The following is a 22,800-nucleotide window of genomic DNA, read 5'->3' as shown; positions in this document are numbered from 1 at the left end:
TTTGAGAGACTTCCTCTTGGCTCCCAGGAGGAGGGATTCCCTGATGTTGACACATGTGGCCTCCGTGGCATGAATGCCTGTTGGTACGGGACAGCTCCCAGTTCATTTTATGACCTCCTTTCCTGTGCCATCAGCACAGGCTTAACTCCCTTAAGCCCAGAGACCTATGGGGGTCCCATTCCCAGAAGTGCTGTTACCAGTGTGTCAGGCCATCTGGACTCGCCAGAGGGGTTGAGATGGTGTCCCACAAGAGCCACTGATTTCTTGTTCTAGATTGTGGATCTTCAGATTGGTAATTCTGCCATTTTCATTTCCTGAAAGTCAGGCTCGGCTTGTGAAAAGCTGTTAAACAACATGCTAATTGTGAAATGTCAACCCTCACTCTAAACTTTCCTACTTGAGAGCCGCAACTGAAGACTTCATTGGATTTTATAGTGGCTTCTGATTTTTTGCAATCCATCCAAGAAGGGAGTTTGAAAGTTGTTGTATACTGTTAATGATTGTGTGCCCTTGTCCTGCCTGAAATACCAGGATTGTTTATGAAAAGTGTCTTTAATAAAGCTGGATACGGTTTGGCTTGGAAAAAAAGAAAAAGATTGCATTGAATCTGTATAACAATTTTGAAAGTATGGCCATTTACACTATATTGGTTCTTCCTACTCAAAAGCAAGGGATATCTTTCCATTTTCTAGTATCTTCTTCGATCTCCCTTTTTAGAATACTGTAGTTTTCAATGTAGAGATCTTTTATTTCCTTATTAAGTTGATTCCTAGGTATTTCATTTTTCTGGGTGCTATTGTCAATGGTGGTGTTTTCCTAATTGCTCTCAGTGAATGTGTTATTGTGTGCAGGGATGCTTTGATTTTTGAGTGTTGACTTTGGATCCAGCTCTGGTACTGAGTTTGGTTATTAAATCTGGAAGTCTGTTGGTGGAGTTTTTTGGGTCATCTATGTAGAGTATCATGTCATCTGCAGATAATGATATTTTACCTTCTTCCTTTTCTGTTCTTATTCCTCTTATTTCTCATGTCTAATTACTCTGGCTAACGTGAATTGGGAATTGGGAAAGAAAACCACTTTTTGTTTATTAAATCTAGCACGTTTCAGTGGATTTTGGGGGGTCTTTATGTAATGTATCATGCTATCCACAAATAATGATAGTTTAACTATTTCCTTTCCTATCCTTATTCCTTTTATTTCTTTGCTGTGGCTAAAGTTTCTAATACTATATTGAGTAAGAGTGGAGACAGTGGGCATCCTTGTCTTCATCCTGAGTTTAAAGTAAAAGCTTTCAAATTTTGTCCTTTTAGTATAATATTGACTGTCGGTGTGTCATGGTGGGTTTTATTAGATTAAGACCATCTATTCCAATTTTCAGTAGAGTTTTTATCATGAATGAGTGCTGGACTTTGTAAAAAGTTTTTTATGCATCTATTGAGAGGATATGGTTTTTGTGTTTGGCTCTATTAATATAATGTATTACATTGTTAATTTGCATATATTAAACCATCCGTGCATCCTTGAGATGAATCCCACTTGCTCATGGTGTATAATTTTCTTTCTTTTTTTATATATTTAGGAAAGGATCTACAGGGTCTACAGGGTCTCGCTATGTAGATCGGACTCATAGTGATTCTCCTGTTTTCAGCCTCCCCAGTGCTGGGATTACAAGTGTGTGCCACCACACCCAGATTCATGCACTGGCTCAGCTTGCCCTGTGGGCAGGTCTGGCGTGGATGCAGGATCAGGGATCAAACCTTGGTCCCTGGGCTTGCCAAAGCAGGCACTTAGTCCGCTGAGCTATCTCACCAGTCCCCTCTTAGTAAGCTTTTAATTAGATATTCAATTTAATTCATTGGCATTCGTTTATTTAAGATATTTATATCGGGGGGGCGGGGAGATGGCTCAGTAGGATAAGCGCTTGACTGGCAAGCGCGAGGATCTGAGTTCAATCCCCAGTTCCGCCAAAAAAAAAATAATAATAATAAGTAAATAAAAAGATGATATGGTCTAGGGGCCTGGGAGATGGCTCAGTGGAATAAGCACTTCCCTGGCAAGCGCTAAGGGCCTGAGTTCAATCCCCAGTTCCACCAAAAAAAAAAAAAAAAAAGATATTTATATCGGTGGACTACCACTCGGGACCTCCTCCTATCCCTCCCTCGGACAGGAGCTTTCTTTCCTTCAATAAATATATTCTGCTCATAACCCCCAAAAAAAGGTACTTATATTTTCTCGATTCAGCCTCAGTAATTCAAATGTATCTAGCAATCTGTCCATTGCTTCTGCATTTTCCATCTTATTAGAATACAAGTTCTCAAAATAGGTATGGACGATCCTCTGGATTTCTACAAGGTCCATTGTCATTCTACCCTTTTCATTCCTAGTTGAGTGGACTAGAGAATTTTTTCCCTTTCTTTGATAAGGTTGGCTAGTGGTTTACTGATTTTATATCTTTCAAAGAACCAACTCTTCAATTTATTGGTTTTTTGTATTGTTTTCTTAGTCTCCAATGTGTTAATTTCTGCTCTGATCTTTATAATTTTCTCCCTTGTACAGGCCTTTGGCTTAGTCTGCTCTGCTTTTTCTAGCAGTTTGAGTTCACCATTAAGTTCTTTCTTTGTGCTTGCTGTTTTCTTGATATGAATATTCACTGCTACAAATTTCCCTCTTAAGACCGCTCTCAGGGGCTGGTGAGATGGCTCAGTGGTCTAAAGCACCTATTTGAACAAGCTTAGCAAAGTAAAGGGACCACGGTTCAATTCCCCAGCACCACATGCCAGCCAGCTGCGCCCTCTGGTGGGCTGAGCTGGCCACACACACACACACACACACACACACACACACACACACTCATAAATAAATAAATAAATTTAAAAAAAAAAAAAAGACCGCTCTCAGGGCCGGGGAGATGGCTCAGTGGAAAAAGCGCTTCCCTGGCAAGCGCAAGGGCCTGAGTTCAATCCCTGGTTCTGAAAAAAAAAGACTGCTCTTGTTGTGTCCCACAAGTTCAAGTATGTTCTGTTGTTATGTCATTATCATTTAATTGTAGAAAACTGTTTAATTTCTTCTCCTTTTTTAACTTCATCTGTGACCCAGGGGTTGTTAAGGAGGTTGCTACTTAATTTCCATATGTTATGGCTGAGGGGATAGCTCAGTAGAATAAGCGTTTGCCTGGCAAGCTGAGGACCTGAGTTCAATAATCCCTGGTTCTGAGGAAAAAAAAAAAAAAATTCCATGTGTTTATGAAGTTCCTGTGGTTTCTTTTGCCATTGATTTCCAGTTTCATTGCACTATAGTCTGACAGTATGCATAGGATACTTTCAGTTCCTTCCCATTTACTTAAGTATTTCCTGTGAGCTAGTACGTGATGTATTTTGGCGAACATCCCATGTGCAGCTGAGAAGGATGTGTATTCTGATGTTGTGGGATGGAACACACTATAGATGTCTACTAAATCCATCTGTTGAAAAGGTTGGTTCAGTTTTTTATTTTTTTAAAGACAGTACAAATTAGAATTAAAACAAAAAAATTACAAGTGATACAAAATTTCACTTAACAAATATGAATTTCACAGTATTCGCTGTAATACATACTGTTATCTTCAATCAGTTATTCATATTACCAGATATAGGCATGTAAAATTGGAAGAAGAAAGAAAAAAGAAATGTATAAGAAATTAAGAAGGGGCGGGGCCGGGGTGATGGCTCAGTAGAATAAGCGCTTCCCTGGCAAGCGCAAGGGCCTGAGTTCAATCCCCGGTTCCACCAAAAAAAAAAAAAAAAAAGAGGCTGGCGAGATGGCTCAGTGGTCTAAAGCACCTATTTAGATCAAGCTTAGCAAAACACAGGGACCGCAGTTCAATCCCCCAGCACCACATGCCAGCCAGCCCGCCCCCGGTGGGCTGAGCTGCCTCCCTCACACACATAAATAAATAAAATAAAAAAAAAAAGAAATTAAGAAGAGAGGCCGGGGAGATAGCTCAGTGGAATAGGCGATTCCCTGGCAAGCACAAGGGCCTGAGTTCAATCCCCGGTTCCACCAAAAAAAAAAAAAAAAAAAGAAATTAAGAAGAAAAGAAGTACAGACAATTGAAAAAAGGAGATGAAACAAATTAAAGTATTAACTGCTCCTTTCCATAGAGCAGCAGCAATGCACAGTACAGTTGTCCAAACCATCCTGCTTCCATACATAGATCTTTCACTTTAGATAAATTTCACCGATTTATTTCACTTAAGAGTATGTTCAGGGTCAACCAAATAGTTCAGTGGACTAAAGTGCCTGCTTAGGCATAGCTCAGCAGCCGGGGTTCGGTCCTTGGTGTGCCATGCTGGCCCCACCCCTGGGGCGCACTGAGATGGCAATTCAGACTGGGCGTGGTGGCGCGCTCCTTAATCCCTGCATGTGGGAGGCTGAAAACAGGTGGATCACTATGAGTCCAATCTATACAGTGAGACCCTGTAGACCTTATCCTAAATATAAAAAAAGTATGTTCTCTAGTTACATACATTTAAAGTGTGATTCAGTTATGGTATTTCATTGTTGATTTTTTTGCTAGTTAATCTGTCTTTTGTGACAGTGGGGTATTGAGATCCCCCAATACAATTAGTGTCTATTTGATTTTTCATGTCCATTAATATTTATTTTATATAGTTGGGTATACTGGTATTTGTTATACATATATTTATCATTGTTACCTCTTCCTCTTGGATAACAATCTCTTTAAAAGGATGTAGTAACCTTCTTTGTCTCTCTCAATCAGTCTTGGCTTGAAATTCACTTCGCAAATAAAATATCTACCACTTTTTTTTTAACTGACAATTAAACTGAGGACCGTGCCCTAACCAGGCAAGTGATGTGCTGCTGAGCTCTCTCCGGGGCTCATCTCCCCTTGCTTTTCCTGAGTTCCTGTCAAATGGAGTATGGTTTCCTCCTGTCATATGGAGTATGGTTTTCCATTCTTTGACTTTCAGTTTATGTTCTTTTTGAGCTAAATGGCTTTTTTTTTTAAATGGCTTTCTTATATGCATCATGCTGTTGTTTCTCGCTTCTTGATCTATTCTGCCAGTGTGTGTCTTTTGATTGGTGAACTGAGCATTGACATTGATGGTTCTAACTGATGTGTATTAACTTATCCTTGTCATGTTGTTTTCCTGGTGTTGGCTTTCCACACAAACACACGCAAACTTTTTTCCCTCACTCTGTTTTCTTTGCCTTGTCTGGTGGATTCCTTCTGTTGGGGTTCATGGAGTTGTAGTCCTTGTTATCTATTTCTAGAATGTCCTTCAAAACATTCTGGAGTGCTGGCTTGGTGATCATACATTCCCTCAGATGTTCTCTGTCATGAAAGTATCTTGTTTCTCTATCAGTTCTGAAAGATAGTTTTGAAGGTTGCATCAATTGGGTTGAACGTTGTCTTCCTTTAGAGCTGGGAATACTTCACTCCAGACTCTCCTTGGCTTGAGGGTTTGTGCTGAGGAATCAGTGATTCTGATGGGTTTTCCTTTATAGATGATTTCTTTTCCCTACTTTTTTTTTTTTTTTTTTTTTTTTTTTTGTGGAACTGGAGATTGAAGCGCTTATTCCACTGAGCCATCTTCCTGGTCCCAAAGGTTTGAGGGTGTTTTTTTTTTATTTTTTGCAGTACTGGGGATTGAACTCAGGACCCTGTGCTTGCCAAGCAGGTGCTTATTCTACTGAGCTATTTCCCTGGCTTCTTCACTATATGTCTGGCTGTAGATTTTTTTTTTTTTTAATCCTGGCTAATTGGAGTTCTACATGCCTTACTTTCTTTTTCTTTTCTTTCTTTTTTTTTCCTTTCTTTATGTCAAATTCTTTTTCCCTCTTTGGGAAATTTTCTGCCATAGGTTATGTAAAAAATTTTATATCATTTGTGCTATGTCCTGCTTTTTCTTTTTTTTTTTTTATTTTTTTTAAACTGTTTTTTTTTAATATTTATTTTTATTTATTACATTTATTTATTGTGTGTGTGGCCAGCTCAGCCCACCAGGGGGCGGGGCTGGCTGGCATGTGGTGCTGGGGATCGAACTCGCGGTCCCTGTGCTTTGCCAAGCTTGTTTCAACTAGGTGCTTTAGACCACTGAGCCATCTCTCCAGCCCCCATGTCCTGCTTTTTCACTGACTCCAATTCCTCTTAAATTTTTCTTCTGTTCCTCATCTAGCAGCTGCTGGATTATCTTCTCATGGGTTCTTCCTTTTTTTTTTTTTGTGATACTAGGGATTGAACTCAGGGCCCTGTGCTTGCCAAGCAAGCGCTTATTCTACTGACCATCTCCCCGTCCCGGGTTCTTGCTATTTTTAAGAAATCTTTCTGTTCTTGATCATTAAATGCAAGCCTGTCTTCTATATGTGAGATCCTGTCCTCATATTGGTCTATTCTACTGCAGATACATTCAATGGAATTGTTATTCTCCTGGATATCTGCTTGAATCTGACTTATGAATTCCATTTTTTTCCTATGTGGAGCATTCATGGCTTCCATTATTTTCTTAAAATCCTCTATTTAAAAAAAAAATCTGTATGTACTCTAGAGTCACTAGGCATGATTTTCATTGTGGACACCATCTCTGCAGTTACTGGAGAAATTATTTCTGATTTAATTTTTTCTAGAACCTTGTTGAGTCGCTTTGTTACTAGTTCTGGAGCCAGGTTTGTGGCTTTTAGTGTCCCACCTCAGAGCCTCAAGTTTTCCTTTGATAAGCTGGATGTCTGGGGTTGTATCTTTTTTTTTTTTTTTTTTTTGAACCAGGAATTGAACTCAGGCCCTTGCACTTGCCAGGCAAGCGCTTATTCTACTGAGCTATTTCTCCGGCCCCAACTGAGCTAGGGCCAGGCCCACATGGGGTTGTATCTTAAGTGTCTCTTTCTTTCTTCTCTTTTCTCTCAATTCCTGGGTTCAATTCAGTTTGTTGGGGATGAGAAGCAGTTGCCTAGTTGGCCCAGCCCCTCGTTCCTTGGCACTGTGCCACAATATTTTTGTGAACTTTAGTCAACCTCAGTTTTGGAATACCAGGAAGAATAGCTGTTTAGAACAGTTATATCACTTTTGGCTAATGTGGTGCCAGCAGCAAAAACCTAGAAAAAAAACAAAGTGAGCCAGACATTAGCTTGCCACCCTAAACCCCATGAACTAGATTTCTGGCTATATAACAGTATAGTCTAAAACAAACCAGAAGGGCTGGCCAAATAGCTCAGTGTATCAAAGCACCTGCAAGCAGGCACAGGGGCTAGAGGTTCGATCCCCAGGCCTGCTATGCCAGGTCTGCTGTGCCGGGCCTGCCTCCAGGGCATGCTGAGATGGCTATTGAGACTGGGCATGGTGGTGCGTGCTTGTAATCCCAGTGCTTGGGAGGCTGAAAACAGGAGAATCACTATGAGTCCGATTTATCTGGTGAGACCCTGAAGGCCCTGTAGACCCTATCCTAAAAAAAAAGAACAAGAACCACAAAGAGGCCAGAAACCACATTCACACACATAAAAACAAAACAAAACAAAACAACCAAAAACAAAAAACAGCAAACAATGAGATGTAAAGGGAAAAAATACAAATAAAAACAAAAACACACCCAAAAAAAAGTTCACTTCCAGGTTTTTCTCGGCTGTGTGCAGAGTCCAGATCCATGTCGATTTATCCCAGCAAGCCAGTAGTAGCTTTTTGGCGGGGTAGTGAAGAATCTCAGCAAGCCTGCACCTTTTCGTAGAGACCAGACGCACTCAGCCTGCAGCTGTCAACGCATCTTCCCTGGGCCTGAGCCCAGCGGGGTGCCAGCAGCCACTCTGAGTTCTGAGCTTGGCGGGCCCTCTCCAAGAAGGCTTCTGGTCAACTGCTCTCTTGCTCTCTCCACGGGACAGCGAAGCCGTCAACGCTCACTGCCCGCTAGCATAGCCCTTCACGTCCACTGCTCCCCTCCAACGCTGCATCTCTCTCTGAAGGCCTCTGGGGTCACAAGCCGTCACCATGTGTCCTCAGGTTTGAATCTCTCCTCTTACTCAGTGAGCCCCATCTCAGAGAGAAAGTGGTACCAGCTGCCTCCTTCTAGATTAAAGCTTCCCTTCACTCTCTGCATGGGCTTCAGTCCTCAATTCAGATCCTTCCTGCAGCTGAGGGATCCACTTCCCTCCTTGTCTTCCCCAAGTTGCTATATGCCAGCATCTGGCTGGCAGCTCTCAAGGAGGCTCCTTTTCTGCTGCTTACCCCTCCATCATCTTGGTGTTCTTCCATCTGCTTTACAGTAAGGCTTATACATTTCTGCGATCACTATGAGAAATCCCTGCTAAGTACAGCAGACTACGAATGCTTTCAGTTCAGCTAGTGAGGTGTCATAATAAATACAATTTACTATGGTTGTTACTTGGATTACATCCTCTGCATACTTCACAGCCAAATTTTGGCTCTCCAGTGTCAGTCGTATCACCATCCACCACTCTTCTGTTAGGGAAGCATGTACTTTACTATGACAGATCACCTTCATCACTCGTGCATGAATATGTGATGCATGCGTTCACTTTTGACTTCCTCCAAAACTCGTAAATCTGGTTTTTCATGTGCCGTTCTACTGAACTGTTGTACTTCTACCAGAAAAAAACAAAAGAAAACATTTTTTAAACAAATCCTGGAATGATGTGGGTCTATTGGACCCTGTGTGATGCTCAGGTAAACACATACAAAACAAAGTTACATGGAGCATAAGGTTGGTAAAAATCCCATTTTGCTACTTTTGCACATATGCACACACCTTGCTGTTTGACATACCAAGAAGATAAATGTATAAAATGGTTCCTGTATCCCTCAGGGAAAGGTACTGAAATGTACAGCCAGTTATTATTACACTACAGTGCAAATTTGCAGTAGAAAAGAGGTGGGCCCATTGGACCCAATATTAAACCTTGGGTTTAAGAAAATCACTTATAAATTGTCAAGGAATAGGAACACTGAATGTGGCTCGGTAGGTCACTTGCCTAGCTTTTGCTAGGTACTGTGTTCAATCCCCAGAACTATAGAAGGAAAAAATAAAATAACGTCAAGGTCAGATAGAAAAGAAAAGTGCAAACAACTGGTGGTTCTCAAAAATTATACCAATAAAGCTGGGCATAGTGGTGCATGCCTATAATCCCAGCCCTCGGGAGGCTGAGGCAGGAATATGGTTTCAGGTTTAAAACCAGCCTGGGCTACAAACGGAGCGTAAGGCTCACTGCATAGTGAGACCCTGTCTCAAAAAGACAAAAAAATTTATACCAATGAGACGTCAGGGAGACGTTCACACTGTATTAAAGTATCCTCGGAAGCCTGTCAGTGTGTGAACTGCAGTGGCAGTCTAATCAAGGGCAAGGCACTTCACTTTCCTGCGTGGAAAGTATGTTTGTTTGTTTGTTTTTTTTTTTGACAGAACTGGGAACTGAACTCAGGTCCTTGCGCTTGCCAGACAAGTGCTTATTCTACGGAGCCATTTCCCTAGCGGAAACTATATTTTAAAAAAACCGATTAAGAGGGCTGGCCAGATAGCTCAGCAGACTAAAGTGCCTGTTTAGGGAAAGGCAGGGACCAGGGTTTGATCTCTGCCATGTTGTGCCAGCCCCGCCCCTGGGGCATGCTGAGACGACAACTGAGGCTGGGCATGGTGGTGCACCTGTAATCCCAGTGCTGGGGAAGCTGAAAACAGAGGTATCACTAAGAGTCTAATCTATAGTACAAGTGAGACCTTGTACTAAATACACTTAAAAAAACTTAAGAGGTAGTATAAACAGATAGAAGTAGGTAGTCAGAGGAAGTGCATCTGAAGAAGGCCAGGCCTTAAGAGACAGACAGTGGCCAGGCCTCCCTGCCTCCCTGAGGGATAAGCAGTAACTTGCAATCATACTATAATTAGCATCACCGGCCCAGGAAGTCCAGCTAGGCATTAGTTGCTCAAGTGGTGACCAAGCACCATTCCTTCCCAAAAACATCTTTGTTCTTTCCAGGTACCCTTGCTACATGAATCATTTCCTTGTTGGATTAATATTAGCTAAGTAATTATATATATAATCCTATAGGTTGATAGCAGTTTGAGCCCATATTGTGACTTTGCTGTCTAAATTACTCCTGACACAGAGCCTCTGTGGCAACCCACTTGTGAGACCCCTCGTTTCTCAGAAGCTCTCAATTTTTTAAATTTTATGTATTAGTACAGGCTCTTATAATGCAGCTCACTCATAGTGATCCCTGTTTTCAGCCTCCCTGGTGCTGGGATTACAGGTGTGCTCCACCACACATGGTCTTGGTGGCGGGGTGGAGCTGGCACTCCATGGGGTACCAGGGATCGAACCCTGGTCCTTGTGCTTGCCCAGGCAGGTGCTGAGACCGCTGAGCGCTCTGTGGCTTTTTTTTTTTTTTTTTTTTTAAAGTCTCACTATGTATTTCAGTCTAGTCTTGAACTCACTATGCAGCCCAGGCTGGCCTCAAACTCATGGCTGTCCTCCTGGCTCTTCTTTGGGAGTGCTGGGATTACAGGAATGCACCACCATGCCCAACTTAATCTTTCCTATTTTTAACCTCCATTGTTCCTTGAAATTCATTCTTGAATTTAGAGAACATAAACTCAGCACATCTGGGGTCTAGCATGTTGGGATTCATCCTTCTCCTCTATCAGTAGCAAAATCCCTTAAACACACAAGCATTCAGTCAGCTAAATCTTATATTGTACAAGAGTTCATACACATGATCTATGCAGATTGAAATATATAGGGGCTGGGGAGATGGCTCAGTAGAATAAGCACTTGCCTGGCAAGTACAAGGGCCTGAGTGCAATTCCCAGTTCCGCCAAAAAAAAGAGAAATATATAGTATATAGTATATGTTGAAAATTTTATTACAGTAAAAGAATTACTGCCAGGGCCAGCCAGATAGCTCAGAGGACTAAAGTGCCTACTTAGGCAGATGCAGGGACGGGGGTTCAATCCCCAGTGCTATGCTGGCCCCACCTCGGGGCGCACTGAGAGTGACTGAGACTAGGTGTGGTGGCACATCTGTAATCCCAGTGCTTGGGATGCTGAAAACAGGAGGATCACTTGCAGTCCAATCTGTGTAGTGAGACCCTGTACTAAATACAGTTTTTTTTTTTTTTTTTTAAGACATTGCTAGTAATCCCATTGCTCTTATCCCATCATTTTTGCTAGTTTCTGGAGCAGTTCTGAAGTCCTCTTTCGTGGGCATGTTCAGTTGCCTGTGGTGGCTATCTCCATGTCCTGCAGTGCTTCAAAATGTTTGCATTATGATTGTTTTGACTTTGGGAATCAACCAGAAAATCATAGTGCCACTGGATCCAGTGAATGATGTAAATTGAGATGGCAGAATGTTTCAGTGAGCCTGGCTTTCTGATCTGACCCCTCCATGGGACTCTGGTTCCGTGCCAGTTCCTCCAGGGGCCAAAAAAGTTCAAAGACTCCACTGCCTGATGGGTGCAGAGCCCAGCTCCTCACTGCCAGGAACCAAACCTCAGACCAACCCTTCAATCCCACCCCAAAACTGAATGTGTAAAGCCCAAGGACCCTCAGAGCATGAGCTCTTCCCACCCACTCACTCCTGCCCTGTGGAGTTGATGTTGTTTCAGGTAAATCTTGGATCTTAGTGTTCCTTTTGGGTTCCAGTCAATTCTTAGTTGGGGATAGCAAGAACCTGGACAAGTCACCTGATCAGGTAACATTTTCTTGGCAAGCAGGCCAAGAGGAAAGACCCTTTTTAAAAAAAAATTTATTTATTTATTTATTTTTTTTGGTAGGACAGTTTCAATAATTAACATGTTGCATACATTCTTCCTAGTGGTTAATTGCTGTACAAGATGTGGACTTGATATCCTATTTACAAACACCATTAGAACAAATCCTCTATTCATTAAGAGAATGTAACTATATATCTATCCTAACAGAAAGACCCTTTTTGGAAAAAATTTTTCTTCTCTTGTTCTGTCTCTGTCTGTTTTGAGATAAGCTCTTATGTTGTACAAACTGGAATGAACTCCCTAGGTAGTCCACACTGGACTCAAACTCAAGGCAACCCTCCTCCTTCAGTCTCCTGAATACTAGGATTACAGGTGTGTGCCACCACCCCGTTTGTCTTTTCTCTCCTGGTTGTTTCTTGTTACTCACGAAGGCACAGACTGGATAGTTAAAAACCTGTCCACTGTTTGAAGACTCTCACGACAGAGTGATTCAGTTGTGGAACGGGAAGCATTTTGGGCTCTGCTGGGCACAAGAGCACTTCCACACCGCACGCAGGTCTGTATCGTGTGTGAGCTGATGTTTAGTATCTTCTCCTTGTTACCATGGCTTCCGCCCATCACAACTATTCAGGCAGGTGGCAGACCTATGCTGGTATCTAGCATCTCTCACTTTCTGCCTTCACGGATACTTTGTTTCCACAGTGTCCCTTGTGCTACCTTCCTTGGGGCTCCAGTTTCTATCTAGATAATTGTAGGCCCTTTTTTTTTTTTTTTTTTTTTTTAAGTGATAGGTCATCTCATTTTCTGTTGATTCCCATATCTGAGGCAGCTCAGACCTAGTTCACCCTCAAGGTCAACATGAATACCACAAGACATCTTTGGAAAAGGCTACCCCCTGCTATAAAATATGCAGATTCTGAACTTGGAGGGATGTGGGCAGTAGGTCAGAAGATCTGGAAGAGAGATTTCCCTGGGATCTACGTGACTCACTGCCCACCAGTGGTCTGAGCCGGTGCAGCCAATCATGGAAGTGCTCAGGGAAGTGACATGCAGCGCCTCTCAGGCGTACACCTCCATCGTAGCCGATGACTTTGGGGCCTCTGTTGGACTTCCTGTAGAAGAGGCTGTGGAAGCTAGCTTAGAACAAGGATGACAAGCAGACTCCACAAGAATGTTTCTACACAGAAAGCCAGCAGCAGATGCCCTGGATGATTTCTTTAATAGATTATTCCTATCAGAGCCTGCCTCAGTTCTGCCAACCTCCAAGAAGTAGCAGTTAGCTAGGCTGACTGATTATGTGGTCTTCCTTGAAAACAGACTTAGCAAGTTAAGAACCCCTTCAGAATCCTGTATGCTGACAAGAGAAATGTAAAATTTTTATTTTCAATTTACTGAATGAAGCACCTCAGCATTCCTTACGGAATGTGAACAAATGAATATATAATATAAAGTATGTTATACATATTACCCTTAAACATCACGCTGAGTAGTTGAGGCAATTCTCATTTCATAGTATGTAACGATTTGGCACTGTCAATATTACACAGGTAGTTCACATTCCCTGGTGACTTAGGAATAAGCTCTCCTGCCCAGCGCATGCCGTGCACTACTGCTCACGCCCAGGTGGCCAGTGGTGGTGCTGCCCCTGGAGCTGGCAGAGGACTGTCCCCATCGCAGTACCTGAACTGTTGGGTGTGTGATCCACTCTTGGGAAAACAGGCTGTCCTGAGAACTGCTAAGGCAGAGTACGAAAACACAGCTGTAGAACAAATGGATCTTTCCTGAGTGAGCCAGTTTGTTACTGTTACATTTTTTTCCAATCCTGGCCCAGTGAGATAGCACAGCAGACTAAGTGCTTGCTTAGGCAAGCACAGAGACCGGGATTTGATCCCTGGCACCCCTCCCTGGTGGCCCTCACAGAGCTTTACTTAGATATGTTAACTGTAGCATAGGGAGATCTCTGCATGGCTGTGGAAGAACAATGCTGTTACTATAGAAATGAAGTAGGCGCTGTCCAACAAGCTGTCCATATCTTCAGAAATCCCAATTATGGGAACAGGGGCCAAAGAGTTGGCTCTCCTCGCTACCACTCTTCTGTGGCTCACTAGCAACAATGTTTTTTTGTTTTTGTTTTTTTTTTGGTGTGGAACTGGGGACTGAACTCAGGCCCTTGTGCTTGCCAGGGAAGCGCTTATTCTACTGAGCCATTTCCTGGCCCAAGCAACAATTTTTCTCTTATGTTTAGAATCTTTTTTTTTTTTTGGGTGGTACTAGGGATTGAACTCAAGACCCTGCACTTGCCAGACAAGCACTTACTCCACTGAGCTATCTCCCTGGCCTTATGTTTAGAACCTATCTACCCAATTGTTCACAAAATTTCTCTTCCAAGAGTCAACAGTTTCACCTATATGATGGTTTGATAAGGATTCTAAGCTCTCTGAACTACTGAAGACCCCAACTATTCCCCTTCTACTTAGCCTTCACAGTGTCTCAATCTTTCTACCTTCCCGCCACCTCCAGTTCACCCAGGACCTCAGCTGCCACCCAGACTGTGGCGCCATGCTCAAGTACATTCCAAATCGTCACATCCTGAGAGCCACCCACTCACTTTTGCCCTAAAGTCACGTAAGAGTTCCATAATCCCCCAAAGGCAAGAACTATAGCCACTCTCAGCTGCAAGCAGTTGCAGAAGAGACCACCATGCTCATACTCTACAGATTTATCAGGATCATATCTCTGGAGAAAGTTGATAGAGAGGTGGCTAAGGATTCAGAGCTTTAAATTTGGGCTATGAAAGAAAAACAGTATTTACTTACTTTTTGGTGGAACCAGGGATTCAACTCAGGCCCTTGCACTTGCCAGGCGAGTGCTTATTCTACTGAGCCCTCTCCCAGGCCCTGCTTACTTACTTATTAATGGGGACTGAATCTACAGCTGGCCCTCTGGGGGAAAATATTTTGGGCTTTCTTGAGTCAGGGTTTTACTCAGTATGTAGTCCAGGCTCTCCTTGCCTCAGCTCTTTGAGTGACTCCCCAAATTTCTTTTCTGGAGACATGACCTTGCTAAGTTGTGCAGCCTACTCTCGAATTCCTGTGCTCAAGGGACCCTCTTGCCCCAGCCACCCAAACAGCTAATACAGGTGCTGGCTGAATGCAAGTCTTAATTTGATACGACAAAGTGTAAACTTTAGGACCTTTCTAAACCCACATTCTGCAAGACAGCCCAAGTTAATGAGGACAGTCTCCCGCAAGGCTAGTGGCCCAAGACGGCACTAGTACCTCACTGGCATTCTTCTCTCCACCCTGCCTTCAGCATGATGATGAAGCATTCCCATAATCTATACTCTTGTTCTTCATTAAAAAAAAATCTTTTATTTATTTGGTGCTGGGTCTTGCTACCCAGTTCAGATCCGTAGTGACGGTCAGGTCTCAGCCTCTCTGACGCTGGGATTACAGGTGTGTGGCACCACACCGAGTTTCCATGGCCAGTACAGTATGCTTGGGGTTCTAGGGAATCAGACCCAGGTCCTTGAGCCTGCCAAGCAGCTGCTTAGATCGCCGAGCTACCTCCTCAGCCCCTCTTGTTCTTCTTTTAAGAATTCCACACAACATTGTTGGTCTGGTTTAAACTTTTCTTTCATAACCAGATAAGACTATTTTTTCCCATACAAATTTTCTATGTTCTTATTTACTTTCAAACACTACAAACACATTAATATTAAAACATGAAATGTTAGGAATAAAAAAATAATGTGGGGTCCAAAAACCACAGTATGAGGTAGCTGACAGCATGGGCTGCATATCAGCCCCAAACCTTCTCAGCAGCAAGCTTACGTGGCAACAGGTAGACACTGCCGGGCCCCTCGAGGCTCAGGATCATGGGCTCCAGGCAGGTCTCAACAGCACGCTGACCCGACACAAGACACAGTGTCCCAAGGGAAGCCCAGTGGTCCTCTCCAAGCGGCTCAGTGATGTTTGGAGACTAATACTGAAAACTACGCTTTGTCTGGATGTCATCCAGAATCTGCTGCAGCTCCTCATCTTCAAATCGCCCCTCTAGGCTGTAAAGAAAGAGTGATGTAACAATCAGCATTCTTTTCATAACTTTGTTTTCCCTAAATATAGCTTCAGATTGAGTGCAGAGATTACAAGCATGTCCTATGACACCGTCTTATGGCTTGTGTCTAGATGTCCCCTCAAAGTCCCTTGTGGTCAGTTTTTATATAGGTGGCTGAATCTATGGGTGACTGACTCATAGTGCACTGCTGGGATTAAGGCTGGATGACTGTGAATCAGTTTGTGGACTGGTTTGGCAGCACCCTAATCCCAGCACTGGATAAAAGGGCAGAAAGAGGTCTGTCTCGCTTTCTCTCCTTCCCCTCCCTCACCACTATCCTTTGCTTCACTACCTTCCAGACAACATGAAAATCCCCTTTTGCTTTTACTGTCTTCCATCGCCATGGACTGTTGCCTCTCTACCATGCCTCCCCGCCTTGCAGGCAGCGTATTATGGACTAAAACCTCTACAACTATAAGCTAAATAAACTCTTCCCCCTTTAACTGTGGGTGTCAGGTATTTTGTTTCAACAAGGAGACAGAAGTATCTAAGACACCCAACTTTTTGAGGCATGTTCCTATCTGAGCACCACTTACCCACTTAACCTCTACCTTTACTTCTTTTGTTTTTTGAGACAGAGTCTCACGTAGTTCAGGTTGGCCTGGAATTTGTGGCAATCCTCTTGCCTTACTCAGCCTGCCAAGTGCTGGGATTACGAACATGCACCAGCATGCTCTGCTACCTTTTCCTTTTAAGTATACAAATCCCTTTTCTCTTATAAAAAATTTTAAACATATAAAAGATAGCACTCTAACACATCACTCCCTTTTTATTAATTAATTTTTTTTTTTTTTTTTTTTGCGGAACCGGGGATTGAACTCAGATCCTTGAACTCCCTTTTTATTTTGAGACAAAGCCTTGCTAAATCGCTCAGGCTGACCCTTCCTCTACCACTCAGGTAAGCACGATTATAGGCATATGCCACCACACATGGCTCCACACATGCTCTTTGTGCTGAATGCAACTACACTGCATGTATCCATCGTACGCACAACTTATGTCCTTTAACTCTGTCTTCAAACTGTTTTCATTTTTGCAGTGCTGGGGACTCAACGCAGGGCCTTGAACTGAGGTACATCCCCAGCCCATCTCCTTTTTCTTTTTTTTTTTTTTTTTATTTATTTATTTTTTATTTATTACATTTATTTGTGTGTGTGTGTGTATGTGTGTGGCCAGCTCAGCCCACCAGGGGGCGGGGCTGGCTGGCATGTGGTGCTGGGGGATCGAACCAAGGTTCCTGTGCTTTGCCAAGCTTGTTTCAACTAGGTGCTTTAGACCACTGAGCCATCTCTCCAGCCCCTCATTTTTCTTTTTGAGACAGGCTCTCAGTATGTAATAGTCCACACTGATCTCAAAGTCAAGTGAGTCTCCTGTCTCAGTCTCTGGAGTGCTGGGATTACAGGCATGCACCACGATACCAGCTTTTATTTTTTTACTCTGAGACAGGTTCTCACAATATTGCCCAAGCAGGGCTCACACTTGGTGTCCTCCTGCTTCAGCTAGAATGCTGAGCTTACAGGAGTGAGCCACCCACCCAGCTGCTTGTACCATTGTGTCTCTGGCATGGAGACGGACTCCAAGGCGTCACTCATACGAGGGAAGTGCTCCACCAGTGAGCTACACCACCAGTACTGTTTTATTATAATTTTTGATGCTGGGAATGGAACTAGGGCATATTAAAAACCCACTCTAGGGGGCCGGGGAGATGGCTCAGTAGAATAAGTGCTTGCCTGGCAAGCACAAGGGGCTGAGTTCAATCCCCAGTTCCAAGAAAAAAAAAAAAACAAAGACAAAAACAAACGGCAGGGCCGGGGAGATGGCTCAGTGGAATAAGTGCTTCCCTGGCGAGCACAAGGGCCCGAGTTCAATCCCCGGTTCTGCCAAAAAAACCCCCGAAAAACCAAAAACAAAACAAAAACAAAAACAAAACACTCTAAGGGCCAGCCAGATAGCTCAGCGGATTAAAGCACCCGCTCAGGCAGAGTGCAGTAGCCAGGGTTTGATCCCCGGCACACTGTGCCCGCCCCATCGGCAAGACAGTGATTGAGACTGGGCATGGTGGCACCCGTGCCTGTAATCCCAGCACTTGGAAAGCTGCAAACAGGAGAATCACTATGAGTCTGATCTGTGTACTGAGACCTGTAGAACCCTGCATTAAATACAAAAAAACAAAATAAACACTCTACTCCTGAGCTTTAGCCCCACTTTTAAATTTTGTTAAGAAATGTCATCATACTGTATATACACCCTTACAATTTTTTCTCTTAGAATACATTTCTACTTTTTTTTTGTATCAGAAATTGAACTCAGGGGGCTGGAGAGATGGCTCAGTGGTCTAAAGCACCTACTTAGAACAAGCTTAGCAAAGCATCAGGGACCGCGGTTCAATCCCCCAGCACCACATGCCAGCCAGCCCCGCCCCCTGGTGGGCTGAGCTGGCCACACACACACACACCACACACTCTCTCTCTTTCTCTCTCTCTCTCTCTCTAATAAATAAATAAATAAATAAATAAAATTTAAGAAATTGAACTCAGGACCCTGCGCTTGCCAGACAGGCCCCTGTGCTGCTGAGCTATAACACTGGCCTTATTTTTGCATTTGTTAATATTATTCATAAATATATATATATATATATATATATATATATATATATTTCAGTTCAATACTTTTTTATTACTGCAAAACAAACACTGTAGACAATGACTCATTCAACCGCTCTCATGTTATCGTATTTCTGCTATCACTAAGAATGCAGCAACACACACGGGAACAGATATAACCCAGTAAGGTACATACATCTTGAACTTTATCACACACACACAAGCTGCTCTCCAAAGTGACTGTACTAATTCGTGCGTTCTTGCTGCCAGTGTGGGACAGAACCATCGATTTCACAGTTAGAAAGGCACTCTCATTCAATGTCACATCTACCCAAATTTTAAATGCAAGCGCTTTTTATTTTTGAGATAAGGTCTTGTTAGGTAGTTCCAGCTGACCTTGTACTGTGTAGCCTGGGCTGGCCTTAAATCAGCACTGATCCTCCTGCCTCAGCCTTCCAAATGCTGGAACCACAGGAGTGTACCACCACACCCGTCCTCATATACCTTTTAGGTACAGTATTTTGTTTGTAGGAATTTATTCAATACACACAGAAATTTTCACAATGGTACTAACCTTGGGATAAGAGCCTTGGACTCCTCAGCAGTCTCTGGGCAAAGGTTGGCCAAACAGGCCAACTCAAACTTATGCAGCTTTTTCTGCAGCAGCAAACTGGTCATAGAAGAAATTATAACAAATTAATGACCAAAAAAATAAATAAATAAAAAATCAACTGAATAAAAGAGATCAAATGCAGTTACATGAGAGAAAGGAAAGTGTCTCGTTTATGGTGTTACATGGAAGCTGAATGATCTTGTGGTAAAAGCATTTCTACCTTTAATGGGGGGCTGCACTGAGACTGGGCAGCCCACAGGAACCAAAGACAACAGTAGTGGCTGCCATACCGCTGCAGGAAGACAACTGAGCCCTCAGGCACCTGGCCACCCTTTCCTTGGGAAATGACTTTGCTGCCCTCTGCTCACCTAACTATTCCTGTCTTACATCCTTTCTTATTATGTTTGTGTAAATTCATGGTGTTAGATGTCCCAAGTCTGCTAGATGTTTTGGCAGGGGGTAATTAATTACCTTTTAAAATGATCTGAAACTAAATGAATACAGCTAACCTTACATTGTAAAAATCTATCGTAAAATGTCTTAAGTGTACTAAAAATGCTCAGATTGTATAAAATAACACTAAATACAAATACTATCTTTGATTCCTGTGCCAAACATACCCCCGGGGTGCCCTGAGCCTACTGAGGTAGGGTGTGGTGGAGCGCTTGTAATCCCAGCACTTGGGAGGCTGAAACTAGGATTACTAGGAGTCCGAGCTGTGTAGTGAGACCCTGCAGAGCCTGTACTAAATACAGAAAAAAACCAAACAAAACCCCAAATACTATCATGGACAGAGTACTTGCACACCATGCACCAGGCCCTAAAGTACAGTCTTTAAAAAATACAAGCTGGTATGGTGGCACATGCCTTCCTCAGCACACAGCAGCCTGAGGCAGGGAGACAGGAGCGTCATGAGCCTCATTTTCATGCATCTATTTCTTACAACAGAGCCCACCTACGATGAACCTCACTTCAGAGAGACCGATGACGGTCTCTAGTGGCAGAACAACCTGCAACGGCAACACATAGCTGGAGCAGCAGTTTTCAAGGTCCAGGCCAGGAACAACTACATAGAAAGATCCTGTCTCGAAGAACCTGCTCTGGGCCAAGGATGTAGCTCAGTGGCACAGTGCCTACCTGGCAAGTACAGGGCCCTGAGTTCGACTCTGGTACCAAAAAAAAAAAAAAAAAAAATCTGTTTTCACACATACCTATAGTCTTAAACTAGCTGGGAAGCTGAAGTGGGCCACCTGATTGAGCCCTGCAGATCTTTTCTGTGTGTGTGGTGTACCAGGGATTGAATCCAGGATGTCGTGCTTGCCAGGCAAGTGTTTATTCCACTGAGCACCCCTGTAGATCAGGATCACTGGGTAACATAAGACCATGTCTCAAAAGAAAAAAAAAAAAAAACCAAAAAACCTATGAGCCAGATACAGTGGTGCATGTTAGTAATCCTAGCACTCTGGGAGGCTGAGGCAGGAACACTGCTGCAAGCTCGAGGCCAGTCTGGGTAATTTAGCCACTACTAAAACTGTATATCAAAATAAAAAATAAAAAAGGGCTCGAGGTGTATCTCAGTATGAAGGGCCTAGGTTCAACCCCTAGCAGTGGGGAAAAAGGAAAAAAAGTAAAAAACTGCAATAATGTATTTAACACAAGCAGTGTATTAGCCACTGTACAAAATTTAGAAAATACAGCGGTGTACACCTGTAATCCCAGCACTTGGAAGGCTGAGACAGGAGGATCACCATGACTTTCAGGCCAGCCTGGGCTACATAAGTGAATTCAAGATCAGACTGTACTGCGTAATGATTCTGTCTTGGGGAAAGAAAAAGGTCATATCATTAGCTAAAGAAAAGTGAGCCGGGGAGATGGCTGAGTAAGCCCTTGCCTGCCAAGTGCAAGAGTCTGAGTTCAATCCCTGGTTCTGCAAAACAAACAACAACAACAACAACAACAAAAACTTCCTGTTTAGGGGCCAGGGAGATGGCTCAGTGGAAGAAGAGCTTCCCTGGCAAGTGCAAGGGCCTGAGTTCAATCCCCAGTTCGGCAAAAAAAAAAAAAAAAAAAAAGAAAGAAAGAAAATTGAAGTTATCACCTCAAAATACCATTCAAAACATTTTGTCTTCATTTTGCAGTGAAAGGGAACAAAACCATAGGAAAACTATGAATTCTACCAATGACTCATACCCCTCGTTCCATTACTTATTTATGATGGACACTGTTTTTTGAGACAGGCTCTCACTGCAGTTCAGGCTCGCCTCAAAGGCTTTGCAACTCAGCCACCGAGTGTTGCGCCGACCACCGAGCACTACACGCAGCTCTGATACTGGATGCTGAACCCAGGGTTTTATGTATGCTAAGCAGGCAGACTACCATTGAACTACATTTCCAACCCTCTTATTCTGAAACCAGTCCTCTCTAAACTACCCGTTCTGGGCTCCAATTTGTGATCCTCCTACCTCAGCCTTCCAAGTAGCCAGGACTATACATGGGACACTACTTCACCTGGCCTGTTATTATTATAGTAACTCATCAAATGGAATCATCACAATATATTTAATTACTGGTAAATGTTTTTATTTATTTTTTTTTAGGGAAGGGTCTACAGGGGGTTCAGGGTCTCACTACTAGATTGGATTCATAGTGATCTGCCTGTTTACAGCCTCCCAAGAGCTGGGATTACAGGCTCAATTCCATCTAAGAGTGGGGGGACAGTGGCACAGGGGCACACAGCAGGCCCAGTGATTGAATCCCCGGCCCCTGCGCCTGCGCCTGCTTGCAGACACTTTAATCTACTGAGCTATTTGGCCAGCCCTTTAATCACTGGTAAACGTTGAGATCAGTGATGGCAAACCTTTAGAGCCTTTACTGATAACAGCTAGAAATGGCACACGAGCCATAGGTTCAGTACCAGTGGTCACCTTTGGCTACTATAAATAGCTCTCCAAGGGCTGGGAATCCAGCTCAGAGTTCAGAGTATTTCCCTGGCTATAATACCCAGCAAGAAAAAAAGGCTGAGGGGTGTACAAAGTAGAGAGCTTGCCTAGCACAGAAGAGGCCCTGGGTTCAATCCATAGCCCAGTACCACAGAAAAAGAGAAAAGCACAGAGCAGAGCCTACTAGTTAAACAGCTTTTGAAAGGGGCTGAGGGCACAGCTCAGTGGTATCGTATGTATCGACTCAGCACACTGGAGGCCTGAGATTCAATCCTAGAACACAAACATAAAATACAGTGGCCACTTTATGCTTATTATTTTATTGTATGTACTGCAGTGTGTGGAGAGATGATGAATGTATGTAACACATTTTAATTTAAAAAAAAAAAATCTCTGTGGGTTTTGTTTTCAGGCAGCCTCACTACGTGGTTCAAGCTGCCTCCAATGCAGTCATCTTCCTGCATGAGCCTTCTGAACACCGTGGTTTGTAGGTATGTACTACCGCGCCTATCCAGTTCTTGGGACTGAACCTAGGGCCTTGAACACCAGGCAAGCGCCAGCTCTGACTACGGCCCTTTCCTAATTTCACACTGTGTCCTGCTAAGTTGCCCAGCCTAGCCCCAAACTTGTAATTCTCCTGCCTCAGTCTCCCCAAGCACCTGGGATTACAACCACGTCCTTCATTATTTCACAGTTCAACTTTTGTGGAATCAGTTTTGTGGGTTTTCAAAAAAATATTAATCCAAATTATTTATCACAGAATTTTCACTATATTATGGGATTTTGCGGTAGTGTACAATGCTATGTACATTTTTATAT

The 22,800-nt window shown here is 43.2% G+C and overlaps 1 protein-coding gene and 2 pseudogenes across 1 annotated transcript in view; 1 reads left to right on the top strand and 2 right to left on the bottom strand.

The window, feature by feature from the left end:
• The window catches only part of LOC101573534, a 12,197-nt pseudogene extending 4,558 nt beyond the window's left edge, over window positions 1-7,639 (bottom strand).
• A 4,923-nt stretch (window positions 7,640-12,562) lies between these two features.
• On the top strand, window positions 12,563-13,082 carry LOC101573134 (annotated as a pseudogene).
• Window positions 13,083-15,225: 2,143 nt separating this feature from the next.
• Polr2d (RNA polymerase II subunit D) overlaps window positions 15,226-22,800 on the bottom strand; it is an 11,358-nt gene continuing 3,783 nt past the window's right edge. Inside the window, exons 3-4 of the mRNA XM_004626317.3 lie at window positions 19,004-19,099; window positions 15,226-15,770 (exon numbers count right to left, since the gene is read on the bottom strand). Of these exons, the coding sequence (XP_004626374.1) occupies window positions 15,692-15,770; window positions 19,004-19,099 (175 nt within the window). The 3' untranslated portion in view covers window positions 15,226-15,691. The remainder of the gene's footprint in view (window positions 15,771-19,003; window positions 19,100-22,800) is intronic.

This window comes from Octodon degus, unplaced genomic scaffold (assembly GCF_000260255.1).
Source record: "Octodon degus isolate 3935 unplaced genomic scaffold, OctDeg1.0 scaffold00014, whole genome shotgun sequence".
NCBI lineage: Eukaryota > Metazoa > Chordata > Mammalia > Rodentia > Octodontidae > Octodon > Octodon degus.
The sequence above is the reverse complement of the archived record's forward strand: the minus strand, read 5'-3'. Positions and strand labels throughout refer to the sequence as shown.